General features: G+C 51.4%; 1 protein-coding gene across 1 annotated transcript in view; it reads left to right on the top strand.

Annotated features, from left to right (window-relative positions):
- The window catches only part of C3H1orf94 (chromosome 3 C1orf94 homolog), a 38,747-nt gene extending 14,814 nt beyond the window's left edge, over window positions 1-23,933 (top strand). Inside the window, exons 2-8 of the mRNA XM_024125226.1 lie at window positions 2,311-2,425; window positions 4,356-4,938; window positions 7,937-8,197; window positions 9,259-9,434; window positions 13,847-13,924; window positions 17,591-17,787; window positions 23,858-23,933. Coding sequence (XP_023980994.1) covers window positions 2,311-2,425; window positions 4,356-4,938; window positions 7,937-8,197; window positions 9,259-9,434; window positions 13,847-13,924; window positions 17,591-17,787; window positions 23,858-23,933 — 1,486 coding nt within the window. The remainder of the gene's footprint in view (window positions 1-2,310; window positions 2,426-4,355; window positions 4,939-7,936; window positions 8,198-9,258; window positions 9,435-13,846; window positions 13,925-17,590; window positions 17,788-23,857) is intronic.
- The last annotated feature ends 1,920 nt before the right edge of the window (window positions 23,934-25,853 follow it).

The following is a 25,853-nucleotide window of genomic DNA, read 5'->3' as shown; positions in this document are numbered from 1 at the left end:
TTGCAAATACTTTCTCCCATTCTGAGGGTTGCCTTTTGGTCTTGTTTATGGTATCTTTTTCTGTGCAAAAGCTTTTAAGTTTCATTAGGTCCCATTTGTTTATTTTTGTTTTTATTTCCATTTCTCTAGGAGATGGGTCAAAAAGGATCTTGCTGTGATTTATGTCATAGAGTGTTCTGCCTATGTTTTCCTCTAAGAGTTTGATAGTGTCTGGCCTTACATTTAGGTCTTTAACCCATTTTGAGTTTATTCTTGTGTGTGGTGTTAGGGAGTGTTCTAATTTCATACTTTTACATGTAGCTGTCCAGTTTTCCCAGCACCACTTATTGAAGAGGCTGTCTTTTCTCCACTGTATATCCTTCCCTCCTTTATCAAAGATAAGGTGACCATATGTGTGTGGGTTTATCTCTGGGCTTTCTATCCTGTTCCATTAAGGACCCTTTTTGTTGTTGTTTAAATATAACCACAATACCATTATCCCAATTTTTAAAAATTAACATAGTTGAGGAATTCCCTGGCGGTCCAGTGGTTAGGACTCCATGCTTTCACTGCCGAGCACCCGGGTTCGATCCCTGGTCAGGGAGCTAAGATCCCGCAAGCCTGGCGCAGCACGGCCAAAAAACAAAACCAAGAAAATAACATAATTGTGGTGAGTCTTTCCAGTTCAGAAGATCTGTTGGTACATAACTTGCTTTGCAAGTTTGGGGGCAGGCACGGGAGAGACAAAAACTGGTCCCTCAAGTATCTGGTTTCTGTGACTCGAGACTTCCCTGTTCCCTTTGTGGGTGCTGATGAAGAGGAAGACAGGGGATCGATAACTTGGGGCCATGGATCAGCAGCCTCTTTATTCCAGGTGTTCCAGGCACGCGACAGGAGCGGGGGGCCAATTTACAGACCGAGTCTAGAGTGAGAAGGAGGAAAGGATGGGAATAGGAGAGAGGACAGGGAAAGAGGGGGAGAACAGAGTGGACCGCCTTGCCTCATGCGCGGCTTTGATGGCCTCCGGGAGCTTCCGGGGCCAGCCTGCTCCCACTATACCACTTACAGCCACCGTGTGCCCAGGGCTTCCTTGGTGCGTGTCCATGCTGAGCCCGCACAGGGGTTACCGCACCAACTTCCCATCCCACCCAGCGTCTGGGCACTTGAAAGTGTCAAACCCATGTCACAGGTGTCGTACCCTCATCACAGGGGAGTCCCTGAGTTTCCAGGATTTGACGTGAAATACGCAGAGGTGCCCGATTCTGACCTCGGTCTGTTTGGCTGGAGTCTGCTTTTCCTGGCACGTCTCTCAGCCTCCAGGCCTGGGGAGGCCACATGGGGGGCTGGTGGTCAGGAGGCATTGGTTGCCTCGGTTGTTAGAATAGTGACAAACTCCCAAGTTTTAGACTCTTCCCTGTGCTTCCCAAGTGCCCTGGCTACCCAAAACCTTTTCTAGGACCCTCTGGGCTTCATCAGGACCCAGCAACTAAGGGGTTAATGCCTGGCACATAGGCAGTGGCTGGTCGTCAGATGTGGAGACTGTCCGCTGGTTCTACGTGTGATGACTGAGTCGTTTTGTGCCTGCACTGCACGTGTGTGTGTGTGTTTGTGTATGTCCACGTGCATGTGCCCATACACAGGGCATTAGCAGCAAGGACCGTCCCTGCTGGGCACATTCCCTAGTCATTACTTTAGGGGCTGACTCCACCCACAGACTGGGCTGTCAGAGCAAGAATGTGCGCAGGGCCTCCCCAAAGCTCCACTCACAGGGAGCTTTAGTCTCTCCCTCTGCCTCTTTTTGGCCATTTTCACCACCTTCTACCAGCGGTAGAGCATTGAGCAGTTTCCGGAACGCTCTGTGTAGGCCACCTCATCCACCCTTCTCACCCTGCTCTCACCCAACCATCCTCCAGTGCATCTGGGGGCTTTTCCTAAGACTCAGCCCCAGCACTCTGGACGCCACGCTCAGAGCTGTCGGCTCTGTCCTGTCCCCTTTGCTGCTGGTCTTTTATTGCTTCGGGTCCTGAGCATGACTGAACAGGGAGAGATGGACAGAAATTAAGGCTCAGCTCACTCAGCAAGATGTAGTATTGGGAGAGGACCCAGGCATCCCGATTCCCAGAACCAAGCTCTCGGTACTATGCCCACTGGTGTGGTGTAGAAACCCCTTGGAGTCCACTGATGGTCCATTTTCTCTCTTAAAAAGCAATAGGTTTCTCACACCTGGAGACATGTTTGCTCCATCCCCTTTCCTTGGGGCCTGTGCCCTGCTGCACAGCCACCCTCAGGGAGCTGGCACTAAAGCCGTCTGTCTTTCTGACCTGATTGCAGGCCTCTGGAGCTCACCAGTGGCAAAGATGAGATCTCCTTGCTGGTGGAACAGGAGTTCTTGAGCCTCACCAAAGAGCACCTCATCCTGGTCACAGAGAGCTCAGGGGCGCTGGAGGCACCCAGCAGCTCCCTCGAGGGGCCCGGGCAGCCGGCTCCCTGCCTTCTTGTGCCTTCGCTGGTGGCAGGCAGCGTATATCCTTCCCTCCTTTATCAAAGATAAGGTGACCATATGTGTGTGGGTTTATCTCTGGGCTTTCTATCCTGTTCCATTAAGGACCCTTTTTGTTGTTGTTTAAATATAACCACAATACCATTATCCCAATTTTTAAAAATTAACATAGTTGAGGAATTCCCTGGCGGTCCAGTGGTTAGGACTCCATGCTTTCACTGCCGAGCACCCGGGTTCGATCCCTGGTCAGGGAGCTAAGATCCCGCAAGCCTGGCGCAGCACGGCCAAAAAACAAAACCAAGAAAATAACATAATTGTGGTGAGTCTTTCCAGTTCAGAAGATCTGTTGGTACATAACTTGCTTTGCAAGTTTGGGGGCAGGCACGGGAGAGACAAAAACTGGTCCCTCAAGTATCTGGTTTCTGTGACTCGAGACTCCCCTGTTCCCTTTGTGGGTGCTGATGAAGAGGAAGACAGGGGATCGATAACTTGGGGCCATGGATCAGCAGCCTCTTTATTCCAGGTGTTCCAGGCACGCGACAGGAGCGGGGGGCCAATTTACAGACCGAGTCTAGAGTGAGAAGGAGGAAAGGATGGGAATAGGAGAGAGGACAGGGAAAGAGGGGGAGAACAGAGTGGACCGCCTTGCCTCATGCGCGGCTTTGATGGCCTCCGGGAGCTTCCGGGGCCAGCCTGCTCCCACTATACCACTTACAGCCACCGTGTGCCCAGGGCTTCCTTGGTGCGTGTCCATGCTGAGCCCGCACAGGGGTTACCGCACCAACTTCCCATCCCACCCAGCGTCTGGGCACTTGAAAGTGTCAAACCCATGTCACAGGTGTCGTACCCTCATCACAGGGGAGTCCCTGAGTTTCCAGGATTTGACGTGAAATACGCAGAGGTGCCCGATTCTGACCTCGGTCTGTTTGGCTGGAGTCTGCTTTTCCTGGCACGTCTCTCAGCCTCCAGGCCTGGGGAGGCCACATGGGGGGCTGGTGGTCAGGAGGCATTGGTTGCCTCGGTTGTTAGAATAGTGACAAACTCCCAAGTTTTAGACTCTTCCCTGTGCTTCCCAAGTGCCCTGGCTACCCAAAACCTTTTCTAGGACCCTCTGGGCTTCATCAGGACCCAGCAACTAAGGGGTTAATGCCTGGCACATAGGCAGTGGCTGGTCGTCAGATGTGGAGACTGTCCGCTGGTTCTACGTGTGATGACTGAGTCGTTTTGTGCCTGCACTGCACGTGTGTGTGTGTGTTTGTGTATGTCCACGTGCATGTGCCCATACACAGGGCATTAGCAGCAAGGACCGTCCCTGCTGGGCACATTCCCTAGTCATTACTTTAGGGGCTGACTCCACCCACAGACTGGGCTGTCAGAGCAAGAATGTGCGCAGGGCCTCCCCAAAGCTCCACTCACAGGGAGCTTTAGTCTCTCCCTCTGCCTCTTTTTGGCCATTTTCACCACCTTCTACCAGCGGTAGAGCATTGAGCAGTTTCCGGAACGCTCTGTGTAGGCCACCTCATCCACCCTTCTCACCCTGCTCTCACCCAACCATCCTCCAGTGCATCTGGGGGCTTCCTAAGACTCAGCCCCAGCACTCTGGACGCCACGCTCAGAGCTGTCGGCTCCGTCCTGTCCCCTTTGCTGCTGGTCTTTTATTGCTTCGGGTCCTGAGCATGACTGAACAGGGAGAGATGGACAGAAATTAAGGCTCAGCTCACTCAGCAAGATGTAGTATTGGGAGAGGACCCAGGCATCCCGATTCCCAGAACCAAGCTCTCGGTACTATGCCCACTGGTGTGGTGTAGAAACCCCTTGGAGTCCACTGATGGTCGAGCACCTCATCCTGGCCACAGAGAGCCCAGGGGCGCTGGAGGCACCCAGCAGCTCCCTCGAGGGGCCCGGGCAGCCGGCTCCCTGCCTTCTTGTGCCTTCGCTGGTGGCAGGCAGCAGCGAATGCCCAGGAGCCTCCATCATTGCCGGTGACAAGCTTCTGGAGCCAAAGGTGGCAGGGTCCGTTATCGGCAGCTGGCAGGACTGCAATTCTGCCATGTCTGCCGTCACGGGCACCCTGCGTACTGCCAAGGTCAAGAGTGCCAAGGGGACAGAGGACAGGGGCAACAGCCTGGGGGCCTCCAACGCGGAGATCAGCAAGCTCCTGGCTCAGTTCCCACTGAAGTCCACGGAAACGTCCAAGGCCCCCGATGACAAGACGGTGTTGGAGGAGACCAGGGTCATCCAGGACTTCCTGCAGAACAGCATGTTCAATGGCCCTGGACCCAGGGAGCCCGCGGAGCTGGGCCCATTCCTGCTGCTGCCTCCCCCGCCTCCTCCAGCGCCTCCCGACAAGCTCGACAAGCCCCCCAAACTCCCTGCTCAGAGGAAGCAGCTCCCAGTGTTTGCCAAGATCTGCTCCAAGCCCGAGACGGACCCTGCCGTGGAGGGGCACAAACTGATGGGTGAGTGAGGCTAGGGAATGGGCCCGCAGGGGAAGAAACAACTTACCGGGCTGCATCAGGCACCTGCAGCGTCTTTGTGCAAAGTCGGACCACGTGGCCTCGCTGGCCAGCACAGTCCCCCGGTACAGGCTGTTTTCAGTCCCCACAGGCCTCCTCTGCTGGATGCCCGTACACAGGGCACAGCTCTTGTAAGCAGATACAGTGGCTCTGAACCCGATGTGGTTTGGGAAGAGGGAGAGGCCCATTTGGTAACTGTCTGGGTTTTTAAAGCCACAGGCACCCAGAGTGCACTGAAGGAAACATTTATCCTCGCTGGGTCCAGGGTGAAAGTGCAGCGTGAGGACTTTAAGCTGGATCGGAGGGAAATTTGATTGGCTTCTCATGGAGGCTCCTGTTCCAACCATGAGGCTTGGTCCCCTCTCTGCGGGGCAGGAGGGTGAATGTGTCAGCTCTCCAGGTGCAGTGCAGACCCCTGGCCCTGGGATTTGTTCCCAGGTACTGCATTCCCACTCCTGAATTGAGGAGTTCGCATCCTCCCCAGGAAATCCAGCCACCTCCCAAGTATCCCCCACCCCGCTCCCAGGATTCTGCATTTTGTGCCTGTTCCGATCCAGCCACTCAGACTGGATGGTTCCAAGAAGGCAGACTGATGGCAGTGGCATTTGCCTGCTGTCAATAGTCACTAGGAGAAAAAACCAAAAGAAAAATGCCCCCCAAGTGGTGAGCATGGACGGGTAATGGAGAGATGCCTGTGTTGGGAGGGCCCAGATCCATCTTCCTAAGAAAACGGGAACACGGTCACCCTAAAGAACAGTCTGTGCTCTGGAGCATTGGAGGAAGGCCAAGGACTCTGAGGTGTGGCCAGCACGCTGGACTCTGGGTCTTGGGCAGGCCTCTAGAAGGCCGAGGACTCTGGGGACGATGGGCTGTACATGTGAGAGGATGGAGCCCTACCTGGGGGAGGGGACGTTCCTCCCACCTCCTTGTGCAGGAGAGAGGCGTGGATGTCTCTCTGTCGGATGAGTCTGCTGGGCTGGAGGCCGTCCTGTCCCCTCCACCCTCCCACCATTTGTGTGTGTATGTGTGTACAAGTGTGTGGGCAAAAGTGTGCCAAGGGGAGCTTTGCAGCTGAGAGCGTATTTGTTAGAGAAAATGCAGGGTGGGTGCATCCGATTGTGACCGTGTGTATGTGTTTGTGTGTGTGCATTCTCTGTGTGTAGTTGTGTGTGCGTGTGTGAGTGAGCCAAAGGAACGACAGGCAGGAATGTGTGTGGGTCTGTGTACACAGACGTTGGAAGATGGAGCTTTGGAGATGAGGGGGCAGCAAGCATGTTTCAGGCCGCTGGGTGTGTATGTGTGTGATGGCAGGTGTGGGGCCTCTGGGGAGGGGGCTGGGGGCTACACTCACAACCAGACGAACTCTTGGAAGAGACTCTAGGGACATGTTTTGATAAAAATGTCATTTTCTCCTAAATTGGCTCAGGCTAGAGCAGCTCTTTCCTTTGCTGGGATGGCATTAGGAGGTCAGGCCCTGTCCTGTCCAGGCTCAGCCCCAAGGCCAGTGGGCTAATGGGGCCAAGAGTGGGTGGGGTGACATCCACTCCCAACAGGTAATACTGGGCACAGGTCCTCTGGTCCTGCCGCTACCAGAAAGATCCGAGGTGCCTGCTGTGTGCCCAGTGCCATTTCCCAGCCAAGCTCCATGGAGACCAGGACCTTCTGGCTGGGGAAGGTGTGAAGATGTTGAGAACAAGGCCCTCTTCCCTGCTTCAACCAAGCAATGCCTTAAAAAATTTATATATGTATATAGATTATATATGTGCAGTTATACACACACACACACACACACACACACACACACACACACACACATATATGTATTTTCCCCCCATCATACTTAATTTTGTTGGAAGAAAGAGTTCCATTGCTCAAAAGGAAATATGGGTGAAAACCACTGCTGTAGAGGATCCCATGATGGTCCAGACAGTGTCCTAGCACTAGGGGGACACTCGGTCAGTTTGGAGAAAGATCTGAGCCTGGCACTGACCACATCCATTGCCTCACTGTGTCTCTCCGATGCTTCTGTGCCTTTGCCCACAGTCACCCATAGCCCCTGGTGTAAGGCCTTGCTGAAGACCCTCTTCCTTCTGGAAGCCCTCTGGTATGCTCAGAGAGAAGCTGTCTTAGCCACCTTCTTCTCCCATGGTGTCCCTCTGTCACCTCATGTTTCCCATCTGCCTTGTCCCAGAGCTATTTCTGGGTCTGTCTTTCTTCCTCCTTGTTTTGAGCTCCTGCAGGGCCAAGTCTGGCTCTGACTCATCGCAGTGTCCCCAGGACTCAGGTCAGAGCCTGGCGCTGACGAGACTGCTAAATCGCCATGACGATTTAGCAAGAGGAGAGTCCATGATGAGGGACCAGACGTGTGTTCTGTAGGAATATGTGTCCCCCCCACTAAGCCAGGTGCTCCCTGAAGGCAGGAACTGTGTCCAAGTCAGCTTTGTATCTGGGACCTTTGTATTCCAACCTATGGAGGGTTGGAAGGAAGGGAGGGAAAAAAGAGGGAGAAAGGAAAGAAAAAGGGTAGAAATGAAGGAAAGGAAGGAGGAAGGGAGGAAGTCAGGGAAGGAGGGAGGAAGGAAGAAAAGAAAGGAAAGAAGATAAGAAAAGAGAGGTAACTGGAAGGAAGGAAGGAAGAAAGGAATTATGGAAGGAAGAATGGGTGGATGGGAGGGAGGATGAGTGGGTGGATGGAAGGCAAGAAGATAAGAATGGGTGAATGCATGCATGTGTGCATGGGATGGGGAGACCATAACGGGCATTGGTCAGTGAAGCCTTCAGGGATTGAACTTGGATTGAACTTGGCTGGGAGATAGAGCCCAGAGTGGTTGGGGCCTCAGATGTGCTCTGGAGGACCCATCACTTAGTCCACAAGACAGTACTCCCCGCATCCAGCACTTGGCCTTCCAGAGTCATTGACTCAGTTTCCCTTCTGCTGTAGAACGGAACCCTGGCGCCAAGGAGCTGACCAAGGGTCAAGAGAGCCTCTTTCTGAGTCAGTGGTCCCAGAGACAGAAGGATACCTGTGGTAAGGAGGGTGGTAGTGACCCCATGGGCTCTATGTCCATGGCACTGCCAGCCAAGAAGCCTGCCTGGCCGGCCAAGAAGAACCTGCTCTGTGAGTTCCTTGGGGCCACCAAGAACCTAAGCAGGCAGCTGAAGCTTCGCAGCAAAGTGGAGGTGGACGGGCTGGAGCTGAAATGTAAGTTGACCCTGCCCAGAGGAAATCTGTAGAGGAAGGGATTTCAGAAACCCTCAAATGTCCCTGGAGTGGCTCTGCCACCAAGGGCTGTCTCATCCATGGGCAAGTTACTGTCTTTCCCTAGTCCCATAAAATGGGGGAAATGACTTCCTGTGTCCCCTACAGGGAATACTATTGCTAGAGAAATGCAGTTGCCTTTCGGGGGTCACATGGGCATTATTGGTGGTCAGTTTGAATATAGCCTTGACTCAGCATGTCTTATAGCCCCTCAAGTGGCCCAAACCAAAGAAAAATCCGTTCTTTGAGATTATTTCTACATTGAGATTATTCATGTGCCGGCTTTCTCTCCCTTGTACTTCTACAACTGCTTAAGTGTAACTGCCTTTCCCCCAAAAAATGTGCCAAAAAGGGGAAACTGACACCCCAGCTCAGACTGTATAAGCCCACAGAGCATATTGTACAAGGAAAGAATCCAGGATCCACATCCTAAAACAACTCAATCCCATCTCATTCATTCAGACTAATTTTGGGTCCTATCATACTGAATTACGTAATATTTTAAAGTATTTAAAAAAAAATGATTCCAACATACATACAATAACCTGCACCAGGTCCTCACTGTTGCCAAGTACGTGTCCTCAGGGGGTTGCTTTAATAATTTGATAAGAATGACTTCCAATGGCATAGCAATTGTTTATACCAAACTGGATTTTTCTAAAGCACTTGAAAGAACGTAGTTTTGTAAGTCGGTGAGATACAGCCCCAGCAATCTGGTTTATTGCATCCTCTTGCTAAACTGCCTCCTTACTAATGAATGACAGAGAGAGATGCTCCATGCCAGACCATGCTGGGACATTCACCCCTTCCGAAATGGCAAGGTGTGAACTAACCATGTTTTCCTAGAGTTGGAAATTCATCCAAAAGTTGAAGAACCCTCTGGGAGCTTTTAAAAGACCTAACCTCTGAGAATATTAACCCCTCAGGCAGTCATGGGGCAGAGGGCGTCCTGGCCTCTCCCTTCCTCAATCACGGAAATGCTCTACCTCTCCTGTGACTTACAGTTAACCCGCCTGTGACGGGGGCCGACAAGAACAACCTCAAGCACACAGGGAATGTCTTCACCCCACGCTTTGCCACCACCTTGACCTCAGCGACCCTGAACCAGCCGCTCTGGCTCAACCTGAACTATCCACTTCTGCCCGTGTTCACAGATCCCTCCACCTTCCCCCAGTACCAGGTGAGTGAGCGGATCCTGGGCCTGGCTCTCCGGTGGCCGTCCACGGAGGAGCCTTGGCTTGCAGGAAGCCTAATTCACAAAGAGCCATAGACTCGTGAGTTAAGTTTTTCATCGGGGCCACATCAGACCAACCACCCGGTACACGTGTGCGCACGTGCATGTGCGTGTATACTTCTCATTTTCCTTTGTCTGAATTTCAGTTCACTCTGTGCTGTGTCTTCCAGAGCTTGGCTAGTTTTGGCCTGTGAAGTACTTGGGCTCCCAGGAGAGAATGATAGCATAGTCCTTGTTTCCCACCACCTCCTTTACAGTTGGATGACATGTGTCCTAGGTTACTTGGGACAGTCCCAGTTTAGGTCTTTTGTCCCAGCATAATTATTAATTGCACCCCCTTTCACTCTCAAGTGTCCCGGTGCAGATGACAAATTATGTGGCCATTTTATTTCAACTACAACCCAGCACTCTTAGCTTCTACCAGCTAAGATGGATGGACACACATTCTTGGTCTTGGGCTCATAGCTAAGAGGGGCCAGACACAATGGGATGGAGAAACACTTGCAGGGTGGGAAATTTTACTCACAGACTTATTTATTCAGGGAAAGTGTAGTTTCTTTAGTTTGTCTATTTAACTTAATCTCCCTTAAGAGCTGCCACCCACTGGGTAGATAGAAGAAAAAAAAATCAAATAAATGTTCACTCTGGTTTAAACCATAGTCTAAACCAAGAGCTTAAATAGTCCCTTTAGGTAGGGCTCATTTCCTCCAGGAAAGGTGCTCAGTGTCTAAGATTTCTCAGTGTTCTGTCTCCTCCGTGGCTCCTTTCCAGAATGGTGTGCAGGTGTATGAAAGGGCCAGGTTCCTGGGAACCTGCTACCCCAGCCTGGCCTGGCCAAGCCCAGAGAGGGCAGAGAGAAGGAAATCCACCTGAAAATCGACTCATCCTGTCTCTGTGCCCCTCCCCCTCCCCCTGACCCTCCGGTCCCATGTGTTATCTCCTCCTTTACAACAGAGTGGCAAGCCTCCCAGCTTAGACATCCTGCGCAGAAGGTGGGTCTTCTCTGTTCCACGTAAAGCCCCTCTAAGCTGGCCCACCAGGTTTAGCCCCTGATTCTTAAACAGGAACTAAAGTAAAGGAGTTTAGCATGGTCTCTCTTTTCTTCTGCAAAATTTTGTTTTCAAGCCTCTTCTCGTTTGCTAAACAGAGCAAGTGGCCACACTCTCCTCCCACCCCACCACTGAGGTGAGACGTCATAAGGAAGCATGATCCATGGGAAAATCCAAGTGCGTCCCTCCCATGTCTATGATATGTTGTCCTGGCAGAGGTCTCGAGAGAAATGCCCTGTTCACGTCCTCACAGATTCACCAACTCCTTCACTGTTGTTCCTCCACCCTTGCTCACTCACTGTGCAGTCGTTTGTCACCTAATCCCTGATGCACTCATTTGTATTTATTTATTTTCTCATTCATTTAAGTAATTAAAACAAACAAAAAAAACCCCTTGCCACACTGAGTATAGGCCTTGACTCAGGTGAGGTGATTCCAAGATGACTGGGAAGCTCGGAGTCCAGTACAAGTCAGGGACAAATCAAAAGCCAGCATGGTGTGCCCCCCACCCCTGAGAGAGAAACAATTGCACAATTTTCTTTGGTGTAAACCGATGCACTCTCAAATGCACTCACAGGGCTCACCATGTAAAGCTAATTTGCAATGGTCTGTTTTGTAAAGAGGGGATAGTCTCTCTGCTACGTTAACTTCTTCTGACTTGACTTTTGGAGTGGGTGAGATTTGGACGTGTTTTTCCAGCATGAAGTCCTTTGTCTTTAGAGATGCTGATGTGTGCATCACTGGGCTGGCTCTGAGCTTCCTGGGCCTCTGGGCAGAAGGGCCCTGGCTGGTAGGGCCCCTGGGTCCTATGCAGCAGTTTAGACACTGAATAGGCCCAGCTGAAGTTGGCTGTGCACATGGACATTCCCAGCTGGTCACAAGGAACAGGGTAATTTACCTTCTCCCAGCTCCTCGTGATCTCATAATGCCATCAGGCTTCAAGTCGGCTGATCAAGGGGCCCGACAGGATAAAAAGAAAGCAGGTTTTAGAATCGTCAGACTTGGGTTTAAGGGAATTGCGCTGCTTCCAAGCTGTGTGGTATTGGGTGAGTTAGCCAAATGCTCTGAGCCCTGGTCTCCTCACCTATGAAATGGCCTCATAGTAATTACAGCAGCAGCGGCAAACACTTGAGTCAGTTGTCAGGTTAATGGAGTCCATGCATGGGAAAGGGCTTTGTAAAATGTCAAGTATGATATAGATACTGGTTATTATTACTTTTCAGCCCTGATCTTCCTAGGAAACAGTGTCAGGGAGCTCAGCAGACCTTGAGAAGGCACAGAGGAGAAACGGGGAACAGTCTATCCTAGCCTCTTTTCCTGCTCGGTGTTAGGAATAAAAATGAGGTCCCAAATCCAATTTACTCAGAGTTCCACTGTGGACGGACCCAGAGCCGTGGAAGACTAAGTCCCCGGCACACGGGAACTCCGGAGGCTCCTGGGCTGCTTGACACAAAGGAACTCTGCTCCCAATTAAGGAGGGAGGGCACGTAAGAAGAGGCCGTGGCCTCAAGCAAAGAGGAATGAATGTGTGTTTACCCTTGGCTTGTGATTTTACAGAATTGCAATTTGAGCAACTAGAACTCTCCTTCAAGTCATACAGTGTGGCTCATACTGATGAATATGGCATCATCTCCTGAAAATCCGTCCCAGGACAGAGCAGGGACAGGCGGGTCACGGATCCCAGGGGTAGCCTCACCTAGGCGGGCGTGGGGAGGCCGGCGCCCTGGGGGACTTGGCTGTGGAAAGCAGAGCTGAGCGCTGATGGGGAGGGAGTGAAGCAGAGGAGGGACACTTAGAACGCGGCCTTGGAGCCCACTGGGGGCTGGGAACAGGCAGGGCGGCTCCATCCGGCTGACACCTCTGTCCCAGTTCAGGCCACGCCTGGGGTCACAGACTGGTTGTGGTGGTGAGTGGGGCTGCCCTGGCAGCAGGGCTTGGCGAAAAGGCGAGCAGGTGCACTGGTTTCAGGTGAAGGGGTTGGTGGATGTGGGAAAGGCCCGGCCACGGTCAAGTGCAGGCGCACGGGAGCAGAGAGCAAGGAGGGCCCTGAAAGGATGTGCTGTCTCGGGGACGTGGGGGATGGGCGCTGAGAGAGCTGGGGGGCTTCCCCAGGACCCCACATCAGGGACTCGGAGCCTTTTAGGAGGAGCCCATGTGCTCTGAGGAAGTCGTCAAGGGCAGCATCAGCCATCAACACTTAGACCATTGGCACAAGCTGAGCCCAGGATGGAGGCAGCATCTTGGGACATGGAATCTTCTGGAAAGACATACGGTCTGAGGGGGGGTTTGGGTTTTGAACTGCATCTTAGGGGGTAACTCTGGATTGGCAGATAGAGGCAGCCTGGGACTGGAGGGGTCATGGGCTGACCCCATCCACAGTGGCAGTTCTGGGGTGTGTGTGTGTGTGTGTGTGTGTACACATGGACACTTAAGGCCACCCTGGACAGAGTTGTGAATAAAGTGTCTACTTCCCGTCGGGCTGAACTGCCAGGCAGCCTCTTCAAGTGGTGGGAGCAGCAGGGGCAGGGGGTGGCAGTGAGAGATGGTGGCAGAATCCTTACTACGTGCTGCACTGTTCTAAGCCCTTTAGATGGATTAACTCATTTATCTTCACGTCAGTCTTCATCATCCGGTACAGACACGGGTGTATGTGTGGGCAGACAGAGGCACAGCAGCAGAGACCAAAACTAATACACCTAGGTTCATAGTTGCACATTTGTACACAGAAACACACAGCTGCAGACACAAATGGAAGCACACGTGCAGATGTGCTTAAATAAACATGGAGGCAAGCTAGCACACACATGCACACAGACGCACACTGGTACTTCACGTCTTGGGGCAGGAATGGGGTTTGGGGAAAGGCAATTAGGAAAGGGGTATAGACAGCAAACAAGGATAATCTGGCTACCTTCACAGGCTTTACAGGCTTGAACACACATAATTTTAGAGACAAGGGAAAAGGGGCTCCGAGAGGTGAAGTGACTTGCCCAAGGTCACGCAGACACTAAGAGGCAGATCTGGAATTCAAGAGGCAGGTGGGTTCCTAAAGCTCTTGCCTTAAATATTCACCAAAAAGGCTGTGAATCCTGCTAACCAGGGGCTTCCTGTGTGGTGTGAGGCGTGCCTGGCTCGACCTGATTCCAGCTGGACTAGGCAGCTGGTGGGTCTGGCCAGTAGTGTGGTGGGACGGACTTGAATGTGTCTGGAGGTCCAAGCAAGGGAGCTGGAAGCTGAGTTGAGTGGCTGCTGTTCTCTGGCTGGGAGCCCACCGCCCCACAGCCCTGAGCCTCCCCCTTCTCTCCCCAGGGCCTGTACCCACAGCGGGCAGCCAGGATGCCCTACCAGCAGACCCTGCACCCCCAGCTGGGGTGTTACTCCAGACAGGTGCGTAGCTGACCTCCTCGCCTCTGTCTCAGCTCTGCAAAGGCCTTCAGGTCAGAAGGATGTCTGTTCCCTTGTCTTTGTCTAGCTGGTCACCAGCCACACTTTCCGGCCCGTGCTTGACACCAGAGTACAGACAGAAACACCAACATGCGTGTGGACACAAACCAGTGTCCCCAGGTGATAATACCAGCTGGCACTTACAGAACCCTTACTGTGTGCCAGGCCCTTCTCTAAGGGCCTTACCCGCATTAATTTAACCTTCAGAACTACCCTATAATCTACCTTATAGATTAGAGATGAGGAAACCGAGAGAGGTTAAATAATTTGTCCAAAGTTATAAAGATAACACATAAGTTAGCTTTTACTGTGGCAACAAATGGCCTCAATGTCTCTGAGGCTTTCAGCAATAAAATATTTATTTTTTTACCCACGGGTCTACAGGTTGGCTGAGCAGGACTGGGTCTGGGTTCAAGCCTGTTTCACGTGTCCCCCTTTTGGGCCTGTGCTGAAGATACAGTCACTTTTGCTCCTGCCATGCTGGATGGCGGAAGGGCTGAGCAGAAACACCCAATGTCTCTGAGGGGCTCAGCTCAGAGCTGGGAGGTGGTAAAGTACACCTGCCTTCCACGGGCCAAAGCAAATCACATGGCCTGCCCAGCATCAGGGGGGCTGGGAGTCATATCCCTTCCAACTGATTTCCATGTCCGTTTGTCAGTTACAATACCAGACACCTAGCTAAATTTAAATTTCAGATAAATGGTGAATAATGTTTTAGCAGAGCTATGTCCCAAATACTACATGGACCATACTTATACTAAAAAAAAAAAACAAAAAAACTTGCTGTTTATCTGAAATTCAAATTTAGCTGGCTGTTATATGTTTTTGTTAGCTGAATCTGCACCCTCTACTCCCATGGATAGGCGGGGGGTCAATATCTACTTGACAGTCACACAATGGCAGATTGGGGTTTGACCTTGAGCTGCCTGGCTTCAGGGTCCATGTTCCCAATAACTGTGCCTTACTGCCTCTTGTATACAGACACACAAGAATATGGTATCAAAATAAAGCAGCAGAGACAAAAATACAAACACACACCCGGACACAAATAAAGATGCAGTTATAGACATGCATGCCAAGCTGCATGTGTGTGGGCCCATGCACACACACACAAAACACAAAACAACACTTCCAGAGGTTTTGAGTATCTAGGGGCCGGGATGGGGGTGTGAGGAAAGGAGCTGAGGACCGGCTACATTCTCAGGCTGGCCTTGCAACCCCACAGTCAGGTGGACAGATCAAACCCACACTCAAACCCACAGACTCCTCCGCCTCTCCTCTCTCCCCAGGGAGCCCTATCCTTTCTCTGCAAACTGCACCTCTGACCTCTGAAGGATGTTAGAATGTTCCAGAAGGTAGAGAAGGGCCCATAAGTGTCGGTTACTTTCTTACGTGGGCCAGGACTGCTCTTTCAGCAGTAGGAGCTTTTGCGTCCTGAGATGAAGTTGAGATGAGGCAGTCAGGCTCACAGAATCTCAGTCTCATCCCCTCCACCCCACGAGCAGTGATTGCATCCACCTAGCTCCAAAGTGAATGCTTTTAGACAAAGTTCTGTAAATGCATATCTTTGAAACAGTAATATAAAAACCTGGTACAAAATTTTTAAAATCTCAGAAGCAATCGCTGTGATTGGTTTCTTAGGTATACTTCCAGTGATATCTATTTAGACAAGCATTTTTATACAGATGTGGCATTCTGGGCACACTGCTCTATCATTGCTTTTGTCAGCAAAGAGGATATCTTGGAGGTGGTTCCAGAGCCCTATACCCGGCTCTGTTTTATGCGTTTTATCAGTGACATGTAGTTAGGATACGGTTTTGCATAAAGCTTGCATAAGATCTAGGACCCATATCTTCTCTTTCATGTCAGCTTCCTCCCAGGTCCAGGACTGTCCCCTCACTGTGAAAACCAGGGTTTTTTTTTTCTGCCATGCTGACCCTCTGGTGTCTGTCTCGGGAGGTGCCTTCCTGGCGTCTCTCTGTGAGCTCTTGGCACTTTCTGACCTTCAGCTCACCCTCTTGGGGATTTGGTGCCCACATCCAGTGTCACCAGATCCTACCTGTCCACTGGGGGAAAGATGGGGAGGGCCAGGAGGGAGGGGCTCAGGCTTCCAGAGGGAGCAAGCACAGCGGTGCAGTCCAGGGCCATGGGCTCTGGGCTTGCCACACTGGGGATTCCAACAAAACTCAGACGCTTGAAACACTTACTGAGCAAGTTGCTTAACTCCTCTGAACCTGTTTCCTCGTCTCTAGAATGGGGATCCTAATGGTCCTACCTCACAGGGCTGTTTGGAGTTTAAATGAGAGAATCTCCATGAAGGGCCTGGCACACCCTTGTTATCACTTAATAAGCGCTAGCCTTTGTCATCTTTTTAAATTAGATAAGGGTGTGCAGGGTGAGAAAGGGCAGTCAGTACGCTGAACCCCTGAGCAGCTTGGACTACAGACTTGCTGTTAAAGTGGAAATCCAGAAATTTCCCGAGTTTTGACCAAAACACACAGGAGGATGGATGTCAGCTCCACACAAGACATTTGGAGCTGTCGGTAGTGGAATACAGTGATCATGATATAATGAGCTCCCTGTCATTTTAGATATTCAAGCTGACACTTAGTAGTCTCTTCTTTCCTCCCTCCTCCTCCTCTCTCTCTCTCTTTCTTGCACGTATCCGTTTAACATATATTTATCGAGCAGCTACTGTGTGACAGGCACCGTCTCAGGGCCAAGGATAAATCAGTAAATAAGACAGGTGGGGTTCCTGCCTCATCAGGGGCAAGATAGTATGAGCCCTGCTTCTTGGTGGGGGTCTGATCCAGGTGGTCTCAGAAACCCAATGAGTTCCTACTTTTCTTAGGGTTTGAGCTCAGTCCCAGTACCCCCATTTGGCCTTTCTCCTCACTCACACTGCCCAGTACCATAACCACCAGCCACGTTTGGCTATTTACACTGAAATCAAAACTAAGTAAAATTTGAAATTCAGTCCCACTAGCCACATTTCAAGTGCTCAGTAGCCGCACTTGTGTCTGGTGGCTACCAAATTGGGTGGTACAGACCCAGAAGACTTCCCTCATCCGTCACAGGAATTTCCACTGGGCAGAGCTGTCTTGGACTCGGAGTCTGTTGAGATCCTGAGCTAGAAGCCAAGGATGTATAAATCCCAACAACCTTTACTGAGATTGTAAAAGACTTAAAAATGAACCAGGGGCTTTTGAGATGGTTATTGAATGAGGGTAAGGCAGGGGACAGAGAAGAGAATGGAAATAATGGAAATAATATTCCTTTGCTATGTATTATGTGCCAGTCTGTCTACTTATATCAGCTGACTCAGTCCCCATACGATGGAGATAGCATTTGCCCGTTTTATGGATAAGGAAACTGAGACTCAGATAAATTAAATAACTTACCAGTCTCACATATAGAAGCTGAGCCCTGTGCTTCTTCCCCATCCAACGCATTGCCTTCTATGCACCCCACAGTGACTGAGGGGCACAGGGGCTGAGGGGTGGGGCCTCAGATTAGGGTCAGGGCTGGGGGACTGTGATGTTTAGTGGCGGCGGGCTCTGCTGGACCTCTGTCCTCTCCTCTAGCCCCTGTCTCCTCTCTGCCATGCAGGTGACGCCATACAACCCACAGCAGATGGGACAGCAGATTTTCCGCTCTTCCTACACCCCCCTGCTGAGCTACATCCCCTTCGTCCAGTCCAACTGTCCGTACCCTCAGAGCACACCTCAGAAGCTGGCCAGAAATCCCCGAGACCCTTCCTCCATGGCAGGAGATGGGCTGCAGTACCTCTTCCCCCAGGCGTATGGGTGAGTCCTCAGCCCACACTGGAAATTCACCTCGTAGCCCGAAAGCTGCTGGAGAGGAAAGGTGGGCGCGCTGGGCCTCACTGCTGCTCTCTTGGTACATATACTCCTTGGCTGTGGGGAGGGCAGACCCTGTGCCTTGTGGGTCCCGGGTGGAGCTGATGTGGAGGTGAGCCTGATCTGGGCCTCGGCGGGGGGCCCTTTGTCAGGCCCAGTCGGGGCTGGGGTCCCCAGCGTGGTGCAGAAATGCAGCTGCATGGTCAGTAGTGGATGAGCGCACCACCCATAGCAGGTGGCGGGTAGTGGAGGGGGACGCATATGCCTTTCCCCACTTGCCTGGTTTCCAGCGGGCCACGGCCAGGTAATCTTCTTACGGCGCTTTCCCCCACTTACTGCCTCCTGAGCTCCTTGCCAGGCGAATCCCTCCAACAGCCCAGTGAGCTCGCTACCGGCCCTGCTGAAGGGCCTCTCACTGCTTCTCAGGCTGCTCACACTTTTCCCCCCAAATACCCCAAACAGCAGAGGAGAGGAGCTTAGCAGCCAACAGCCAACACAAACTCAACATTTTAGCTGACAGTTCCATACAAAACTCTTCATGCCGGTCAGTAAGAAATTGGTGTTTGTTGCTTTAATGTAACAACACGCAGCTGCTCATTCCCACCCAGCAGACCTTCACTACAGATGCTCTGCAAGGCGGGTGGTGCCCCGTCAGTCCTGAGAATCCAAGTGTCCCAGGCACATCCCGGAGGAACGTGTGCTCCACTTTGAGAACCTCCCTTTACAGGACTAAACTCCCCAACCTGACATAGATTCCCTTCCTCCCCATCACAGCCCCTCACTGTAGTGTCAGCCGGGTGTCCTGGACTCGGACCCTTTCAATCGGTGTTTCCCATGAATGTCTTGATAGAGGGATACATGCTGGAAAGAGGTTTCCATAGTCACATCTGTTTGGGAAAAGAAAGGTAGAAACAAAGAGAAACAGATTTCTTAACTGTTGGAATTTGCAGATTATTTAGTTTACTAGGGTTCATGGAGAACATTCAAGAAGCTGGTCGAGAGTGTCATTTGGATATAAAACCCATGACCCCTTATTTCTTTTTTTCTCTTTTTCTTTCCCTTCCTCCCTCCCTCCCTCCCTCCCTCCCTCCCTCCTCCTCTCCTTTTTTCCCTTTTCTTGTAGAGCATATCATGGTGTGTTCCGCCGATGCAGCCTGGAAAGCGCTGCATCAGTTCACATAGTTACGGTGAATTTAGCCTGTGGGGCACCGTCCATGAATAAGACATGGTTCCTCCCTTCAGAGATGAGAGTGGATGAGAGGGGGCATAACGATGTTAATGCCGTGACAAAGTGAAGGCCATCCAAGTGTCCCGAGGGCAGAGGGAGGATCCCTGCTGGGTGGACAATGAGAGCTGCAGGATGGGGAGGGTCCAGTGAGCATCGACTGGGGGAATAAGGCCCTCAGGTGGGAAGGTGCGAAGTGGGCTTGAGGCCTGCGGAATAAAGGCATCTGGTTGAGGTATTAGATTTATCCCTGAACAAGGTGGAAAATAGGAAAAGGGAGGCTGGGCTTGGATTATTAAAGGCTCTGACTGGTAGACCTGAGGATCCAATGCAGATTTGTGAACGTTGGAGTGAACTGATGGGCCGGAGGGGAGAGAAACAGGAGGGAAGAGAGGTCATAGTCTGGAGGTGACTGCAGGGTCTGTAAGAGAGGTTCTCACCTCCCCAGAGGTGAGAGTGGATGAGACTGCGGAGGGAACACAGCCTACCTGCAGGCCAGCAGACGCGCCCCTTCCACGCTGTGACCCTGGGCTCGAGGGAAGAGAGAGTTACTGCAGAAGCCAGAACCTGTTGTCCTTGGGAGGCAGCGTGGTCCCAAGTTCTCACCAGTCAGCGGTCGGGGAAGCACTGATTGGGAGCTGTAGGAGCCGAGGGTTGGGACCTGGTCTCTGGCTGTCTTCAGAGGGGCAGGAGAGGAAAAGGAGTGAGCAGGAGACTGAGGAAGGAGCAGCCTTAGAAGTGGGAGAGAGCCTGCAGCCAGCTGGGGACGCCGTGGGTGAAGGAGGAGACTGATGGGGGGTAGCGGCAGTCAGCAGGCTGCAATGGCGTCCTGAGAGGCTGGAATGGCGTCCTGAGAGGGTGGAATGGCGGCCTGAGAGGATGCAATGGCGGCCTGAGAGGGTGGAATGGCGTCCTGAGAGGGTGGAATGGCGTCCTGAGAGGATGCAATGGCGGCCTGAGAGGGGACGCCGTGGGTGAAGGAGGAGACTGATGGGGAGTAGCGGCAGTCAGCAGGCTGCAATGGCGTCCTGAGAGGCTGGAATGGCGTCCTGAGAGGGTGGAATGGCGGCCTGAGAGGGTGGAATGGCGGCCTGAGAGGCTGGAATGGCGGCCTGAGAGGGTGGAATGGCGTCCTGAGAGGGTGGAATGGCGGCCTGAGAGGCTGCAATGGCGGCCTGAGAGGGTGGAATGGCGGCCTGAGAGGCTGGAATGGCGGCCTGAGAGGCTGCGGAAAAGCGAGGCAAGGAGTGCAGGCCCTTGTCCCCCAGAGGGATGATTCGTTCATTCAAAAATCCTGAGAGGGTGGAATGGCGGCCTGAGAGGCTGCAATGGCGGCCTGAGAGGGTGGAATGGCGTCCTGAGAGGATGCAATGGCGGCCTGAGAGGGTGGAATGGCGGCCTGAGAGGCTGGAAAGACCAGGCAAGTGAGGTCGGAAAAGCGAGGCAAGGAGTGCAGGCCCTTGTCCCCCAGAGGGATGATTCGTTCATTCAAAAATTGTTTGTTGGGGCTTCCCTGGTGGTGCAGTGGTTGAGAGCCTGCCTGCCGATGCAGGGGACACGGGTTCGTGCCCCGGTCCGGGAGGATCCCACACGCCGCGGAGCGGATGGGTCCGTGAGCCATGGCCGCTGAGCCTGCACGTTCGGAGCCTGTGCTCCGCAGCGGGAGAGGCCACAGCAGTGAGAGGCCCGCGTACCGCAAAAAAAAAAAAAAAAAAATGTTTGTTGCATCTTCTGTGTGCCCGGCACTGTTCCAGGCCCTGGTTACTGGAGTGAACAAGACAAAGTGTTTGCTTCCGTCATTCCAGGAGGAGAACTAGACAATACGGAAGTAAATAAGCATCGTACACGTCAGGTGCAAGGGATAAGCGGGGAGGGAATAAGGGACCTCTCTGGAGCTGAGATCCGAATAAAACGAGAGAATGAACCATGTGTATATGTGGGTGATGAGCACTCTGGGCAGAAAGAATCGAGGTGGGTGATGTAGCTGGAGCGCAATGAGTGGAGGAGAGAGAGTGGGCAGAAGTGAGATGGGAGAGGTGGCAGGGCCAGACCAGCTAGGGCCTGGGAGGCGAGGGAAGGAAGAGCAGTGGGGCGCCATGCGTGCTCTAATTCCCCGTGTAAGGAAGATGGTGTTGATCGACGTATGAAGAGTGGGCTGACTGGTCAGAGCCGATGGAGGGGACCAGGATGGGAGCATTTTCAGCTATCCAAGCAAGAGGTGCTGGTGGCGTAGACTAGGGCAGTGACCATGGGAAGGAGGTAAGAGAAAAGATGTGGAGCGTTTATTTTCTTGGTAGAATTGATGGGCATTGATGATGGTTGGTTGTGGAATGAGGTAAAGAGGGGAGTCAAGCGTGATTCCTAGGTTTTTGACTTGAGTGTCCAGATGATTGGCAATGCCAAAATTCTAGGGTCCAGATGATGATGGCAAGGGTCTGTCGATCAGGAGTTTGGTTTTGCATACGTGGAATGTGAGACGCCCGTTAGACACTTGCGTGGAGCAGCTGATAGGCAGGTGGATATCTGAGTCTGGGGCTCAGGGGAGAAGTGGTGGCTGATAATACAAATTTGGGAGTCATTAACATATAGATGTTAATTAAACGCATGGGATATGGGATGAGATCGCCCGGGAGCACATGTACATAGAGAAGAGAGGAGGTCCAAGGACCGAGTCCTGGGTCTCCAACATGTAGAGGGGTTGGGGAGATGGGGAGGCACCAGCAAAGGATCTAAAGGGTGGGAGGAAAAGCAGGAGAGTGTGGAGTCAGGGAGCCAGGAGAAGAGAGGGGGGGATGACAGTATGGCAAGAAAACCCGGGCGCTGTAGGATGGAATGTAGGGAGAACTGAGCACAGGGGTGGTGTTGAGGTTTACCAGCTGTGCTGGATGGAACAAGCTCCAGGAGAGGCTGCCTGGGTCGGGGAGGGATACAAGGGCGTAGGTGGAGAGTTTAGTCTGGGAGACCAGGGGCCTCAGTGCTTCCTCTGGGTCAGGAACCAAGAGACTAAACTGTATGAGGTGGGAGAGGAAGGAGTAGGTGGCCTCCGTGTTCTCAGGGAAGGATGAGGGGAGCCCTTCCTGCCCTCTGCCAAGTCCATTTGCATACATCCATCAGGGCAGGATAACAATACCATGTATCTTCCAAAGAACAATAAGTCTGAGAGTTAAAAAGAACACAAATGATAATTACACTGGAATTATTACTGGACAGGGTAGAAACCGTCCCAGGCTAACCAGGACCGTTCACCATGCTCGTGAGGCAGGTTAAGCCCCTCCTCTTCCTCCAGGAAGCATTCCTGGATAACTATAGTCCACATGGATTACCTCTCTTCCTGGCCCTCTAGTTTACATCCTGTCTAGACCATGCCCTTGGCAGTTGATCTGATCAGAATTTCTCATCATGAAGGGCTCAGATGTGTGGGGTGTGGCAATCAGATACAAGGTGTGTCATGAGTAATTTGTTCCCGGTAATTATTAAATACTCGAGTATGGGTTACAGCCTTTATTTTATAAATCAGAGTAGAATGCAGAGTGTCCTTATAATAACATCACTTTTAATCGTTTCTTTTCCAATATGATTTTTGAAAAAGAGAAAAAGAGGTGGGGTTACCACTGACATTAACTGCTTATTGGGCACCTACCTGGTTCCAGGTCCTGGCCTGAGTGTCAAATGGTGAACAGTCCAGACAGTGTCTCTGCTCTCATGAAATTTATTTTTGTGAGAAGGGACTCAAACACCCCAAAGCCTCGCTTGTCCATGGCTGCTCACAGTGAGCAACAGATACACATACCAGCTGAGGCATTACAAATTAATGCACTGGTTTGTTCCCATTGCTTCTTCCCCTCCCCCCCTTTTTTTGTTTCATCAATTCATGGGAGGGCGCCACGAATGTGAGCATCTTCTGTAATATGCTTCCGCCCAGCTGAAAAGTGACTGAGAATCCCTGGATTAGACCATATCTAGCTATTTGCTCTGCCGCAATTTGTCTGGAGCTCTGTTCCATTCATTCAAAGTATCCTAGCAGATGGTGAAAGAAATTGCAGTAGGATCCCAAGCGTGAGTAAATGATTCCATCTGGAGAGGTTGGGGAAGGCTTCACAGAGGAGATGGCTTTTGAACTCTCTTTTGAAGTATGAATTAGCAGTGTGCCAGGGAGAAAAAGCAGAAGGGTGTGTTTTTCTGCTCTCGGAGGGTGAGGCTCAAATCTTCTCGGCCCTTCCTTCCCTGAGGGTCTAGCAGAGTTCCAGGCACTCAGGGATGCCTCAGTGCTTACTTGCCAGATTGGTGTGAAATGGAGGGTCTGATCTAGCTTGGTGCTGAGAAGGGGATCAGGAGCCCTGGGATTGTCCGGACGCTGAGATCTCACCCTAGGACGTAGCTATGAGTTCTCTGATGTTGTAGAATTTCCTGAGGGACGCACAGGGTCCTCTAAGGCAGGTAGAGGGGCTACAGGCCCACAGGTAAGGTGCTTAGATCCAGAGAGGCTCCTTAGTCTTTGGTCTTGGATATGGAGAGAGCATAGGCTGGGTGGAAATAGCCCCTACAGGCTGCCAGGGCCTTCCTGACCTAAGGAAGTGGCAGAAGAAACTCTTTATTGTCCTCCAATTGTATCATTTCAATATTTTATTTTCCCAGAGCCAAAACTTTTTACATTGTTGCTAAAGCTTTCAGCTTCCAAGCCTGTCATGATCTTCCCAGCCTAGGACAGCCCCCAAATTAATATACTACTTTCCCTAATATCTCTGCCGACATCAGGAATTCTATCACAACGTCATTTTCTTTCTCCTCCAGGTTCGGCTCAACATCCGGTGGGCCCCTGATGAACAGCCCCTATTTCTCCTCTAGTGGGAATGGTATAAATTTTTAGATCTCCTTCTCATCTCCCTCCTCCTACCTGTGCCCTTGGAGCAGGGCTAAGGGCTCTGGAATTCTGGATTCTGCAACAGCTTGGTATGAAGTTTGGAAAGCCAAGGTTCTGACAAGGTCACAGACGGAAAACAGCAAGGCCAGATGCATCCATGGACCAACACTCACACACACACACACACACACACACACACACACACACACAGCCCGCCCTCACACACAGCACAGACTGCACATGCCCCCCTCGGATTCATAATCACTTGTTCATCCATATATGGATCTGTATTTAACTAACATGAGTGATTTTTGTTTTTGTTGTTGCTGGTAAAATAGACGTAAGACACTTGATTTAGAAAGTTTGTATTTTCTGATAAAAGTATGAGCTGCTTGAAATGGAGTGTGCCTGTTACTTTCTGTAATGTTCTACGTGATCTTCACTGCTCCTTTTTCCCCCGTGAGGCTCAAAGTTTACTGAGGACATGAAGAGACACCACGGGCTACAGTCTTCCAAGTGCTGCTCTGTAAATAAGGGATCCCAGGGATTATACACTTGAGGGACTTATCTCTTCTCTTCTGTGATCCACTCACTTCTCAATAGCCCAGTTTATGCATCTCTGGAATTGATGTAAAAGAAGTGCATCCTGCTCTGCCCTATCCAGGTGGCGGTTACAGAAAAAGTCTCTCTTGGACATGAGATGGGAAAAAGTGTCCTGAAAATAAATTCTAAAAATAATCCTGAATGTGATAGACTATAGCCAGTCATTGTAGATCAATGCCAAGCTAGAGGTCAAGCTCAGAACTGCCCCCAATGGCACTGTCCCTGGATCATTCTCAATAAGCTTTTATCAGTGACTTTAATGAGGACATTGAGAGCATCTTGATCACATTAATGGAGGACACAAATCTGGGAAGAGGAGATGGCCTGATTCAGTGATACACATATACCGTAATTCTCCTATTCGACACCCATGGCAGGCATCATTAAGCAGCTGATCCCCTGAGCCTGGACAAAGTCACAGAATCATTCTCCCTATGGTGGTCCAGGCAGCCATCACTGATCAGGGACAGTCTATGAAATGAAACTCATGTGCTATCGTCTGGCAAACCATCATAAGATGAAATTAAACAGAGGTTTAATGTAAGGAGCCCCTCTTGGGTCTAAAAAATGAGCCATGCACATACAGATGGACCAACATTGTCAGCTCTAAGTTGCTGTATTACCAGTCCTGTTATTCACATGAAAGCTCGGACCCGCCCTGGCTGAGGCCAGTGAGGGCTAGGTCTGGGGAACGTTAGGAGCCCAATCCTGACTGCAGTGAGAGGCTAGGGCTCTGTAAGTCACCAGTGTCTTGGGATGAGCTTAAGTCCAGGACTCACAAGAGCATTTCTCTTGCCTTCACAGTGTGATACAATTGGCCTTTCTTCCTGGGTCCCTGGAAACAAGTTTCTCTCCCAAGTTCTCTTAGGACTTATGCCTTCTCCTTTCTCCATGGTCTAAGATTTCCCCCTGAGTTCTTCAGCCCCTTTCCCCAAGGCTCACCCCACTTCTGGCACATCATGTTTCTTGTTGATATACTTGGTTTACAGTCTAGACTCTCCACTGACTGAGAGACACTGGTTAGAAGTTCTCACCAATGCAGGAGCTCTTTTGTTCCCCAAAGGGCTTCCTCACGTTGTACCTCTAGGTATTAACACAGGCTGGGCCATCATTTACCACCCTCTCTGGATCTCAGAGTGCTTGGGGGCAGGAGAGAATAAGGGAGTTGCCCTTGGCCAGACAAAGGTTCTTAGCCACTTTCCAACTCTGATGTTGGGTAGAGAATTTAACCTCTCTGAACCTCAGTTCTACTAATGGTAATGTTAATAGTTCTGAGGATTAAAGGATAATGTAGTCTTAATAGAGGCTTAATGTATACTTCAT

Source organism: Physeter macrocephalus, chromosome 3 (genome assembly GCF_002837175.3).
Source record: "Physeter macrocephalus isolate SW-GA chromosome 3, ASM283717v5, whole genome shotgun sequence".
Taxonomy (NCBI): Eukaryota; Metazoa; Chordata; class Mammalia; order Artiodactyla; family Physeteridae; genus Physeter; species Physeter macrocephalus.
The sequence above is the reverse complement of the archived record's forward strand: the minus strand, read 5'-3'. Positions and strand labels throughout refer to the sequence as shown.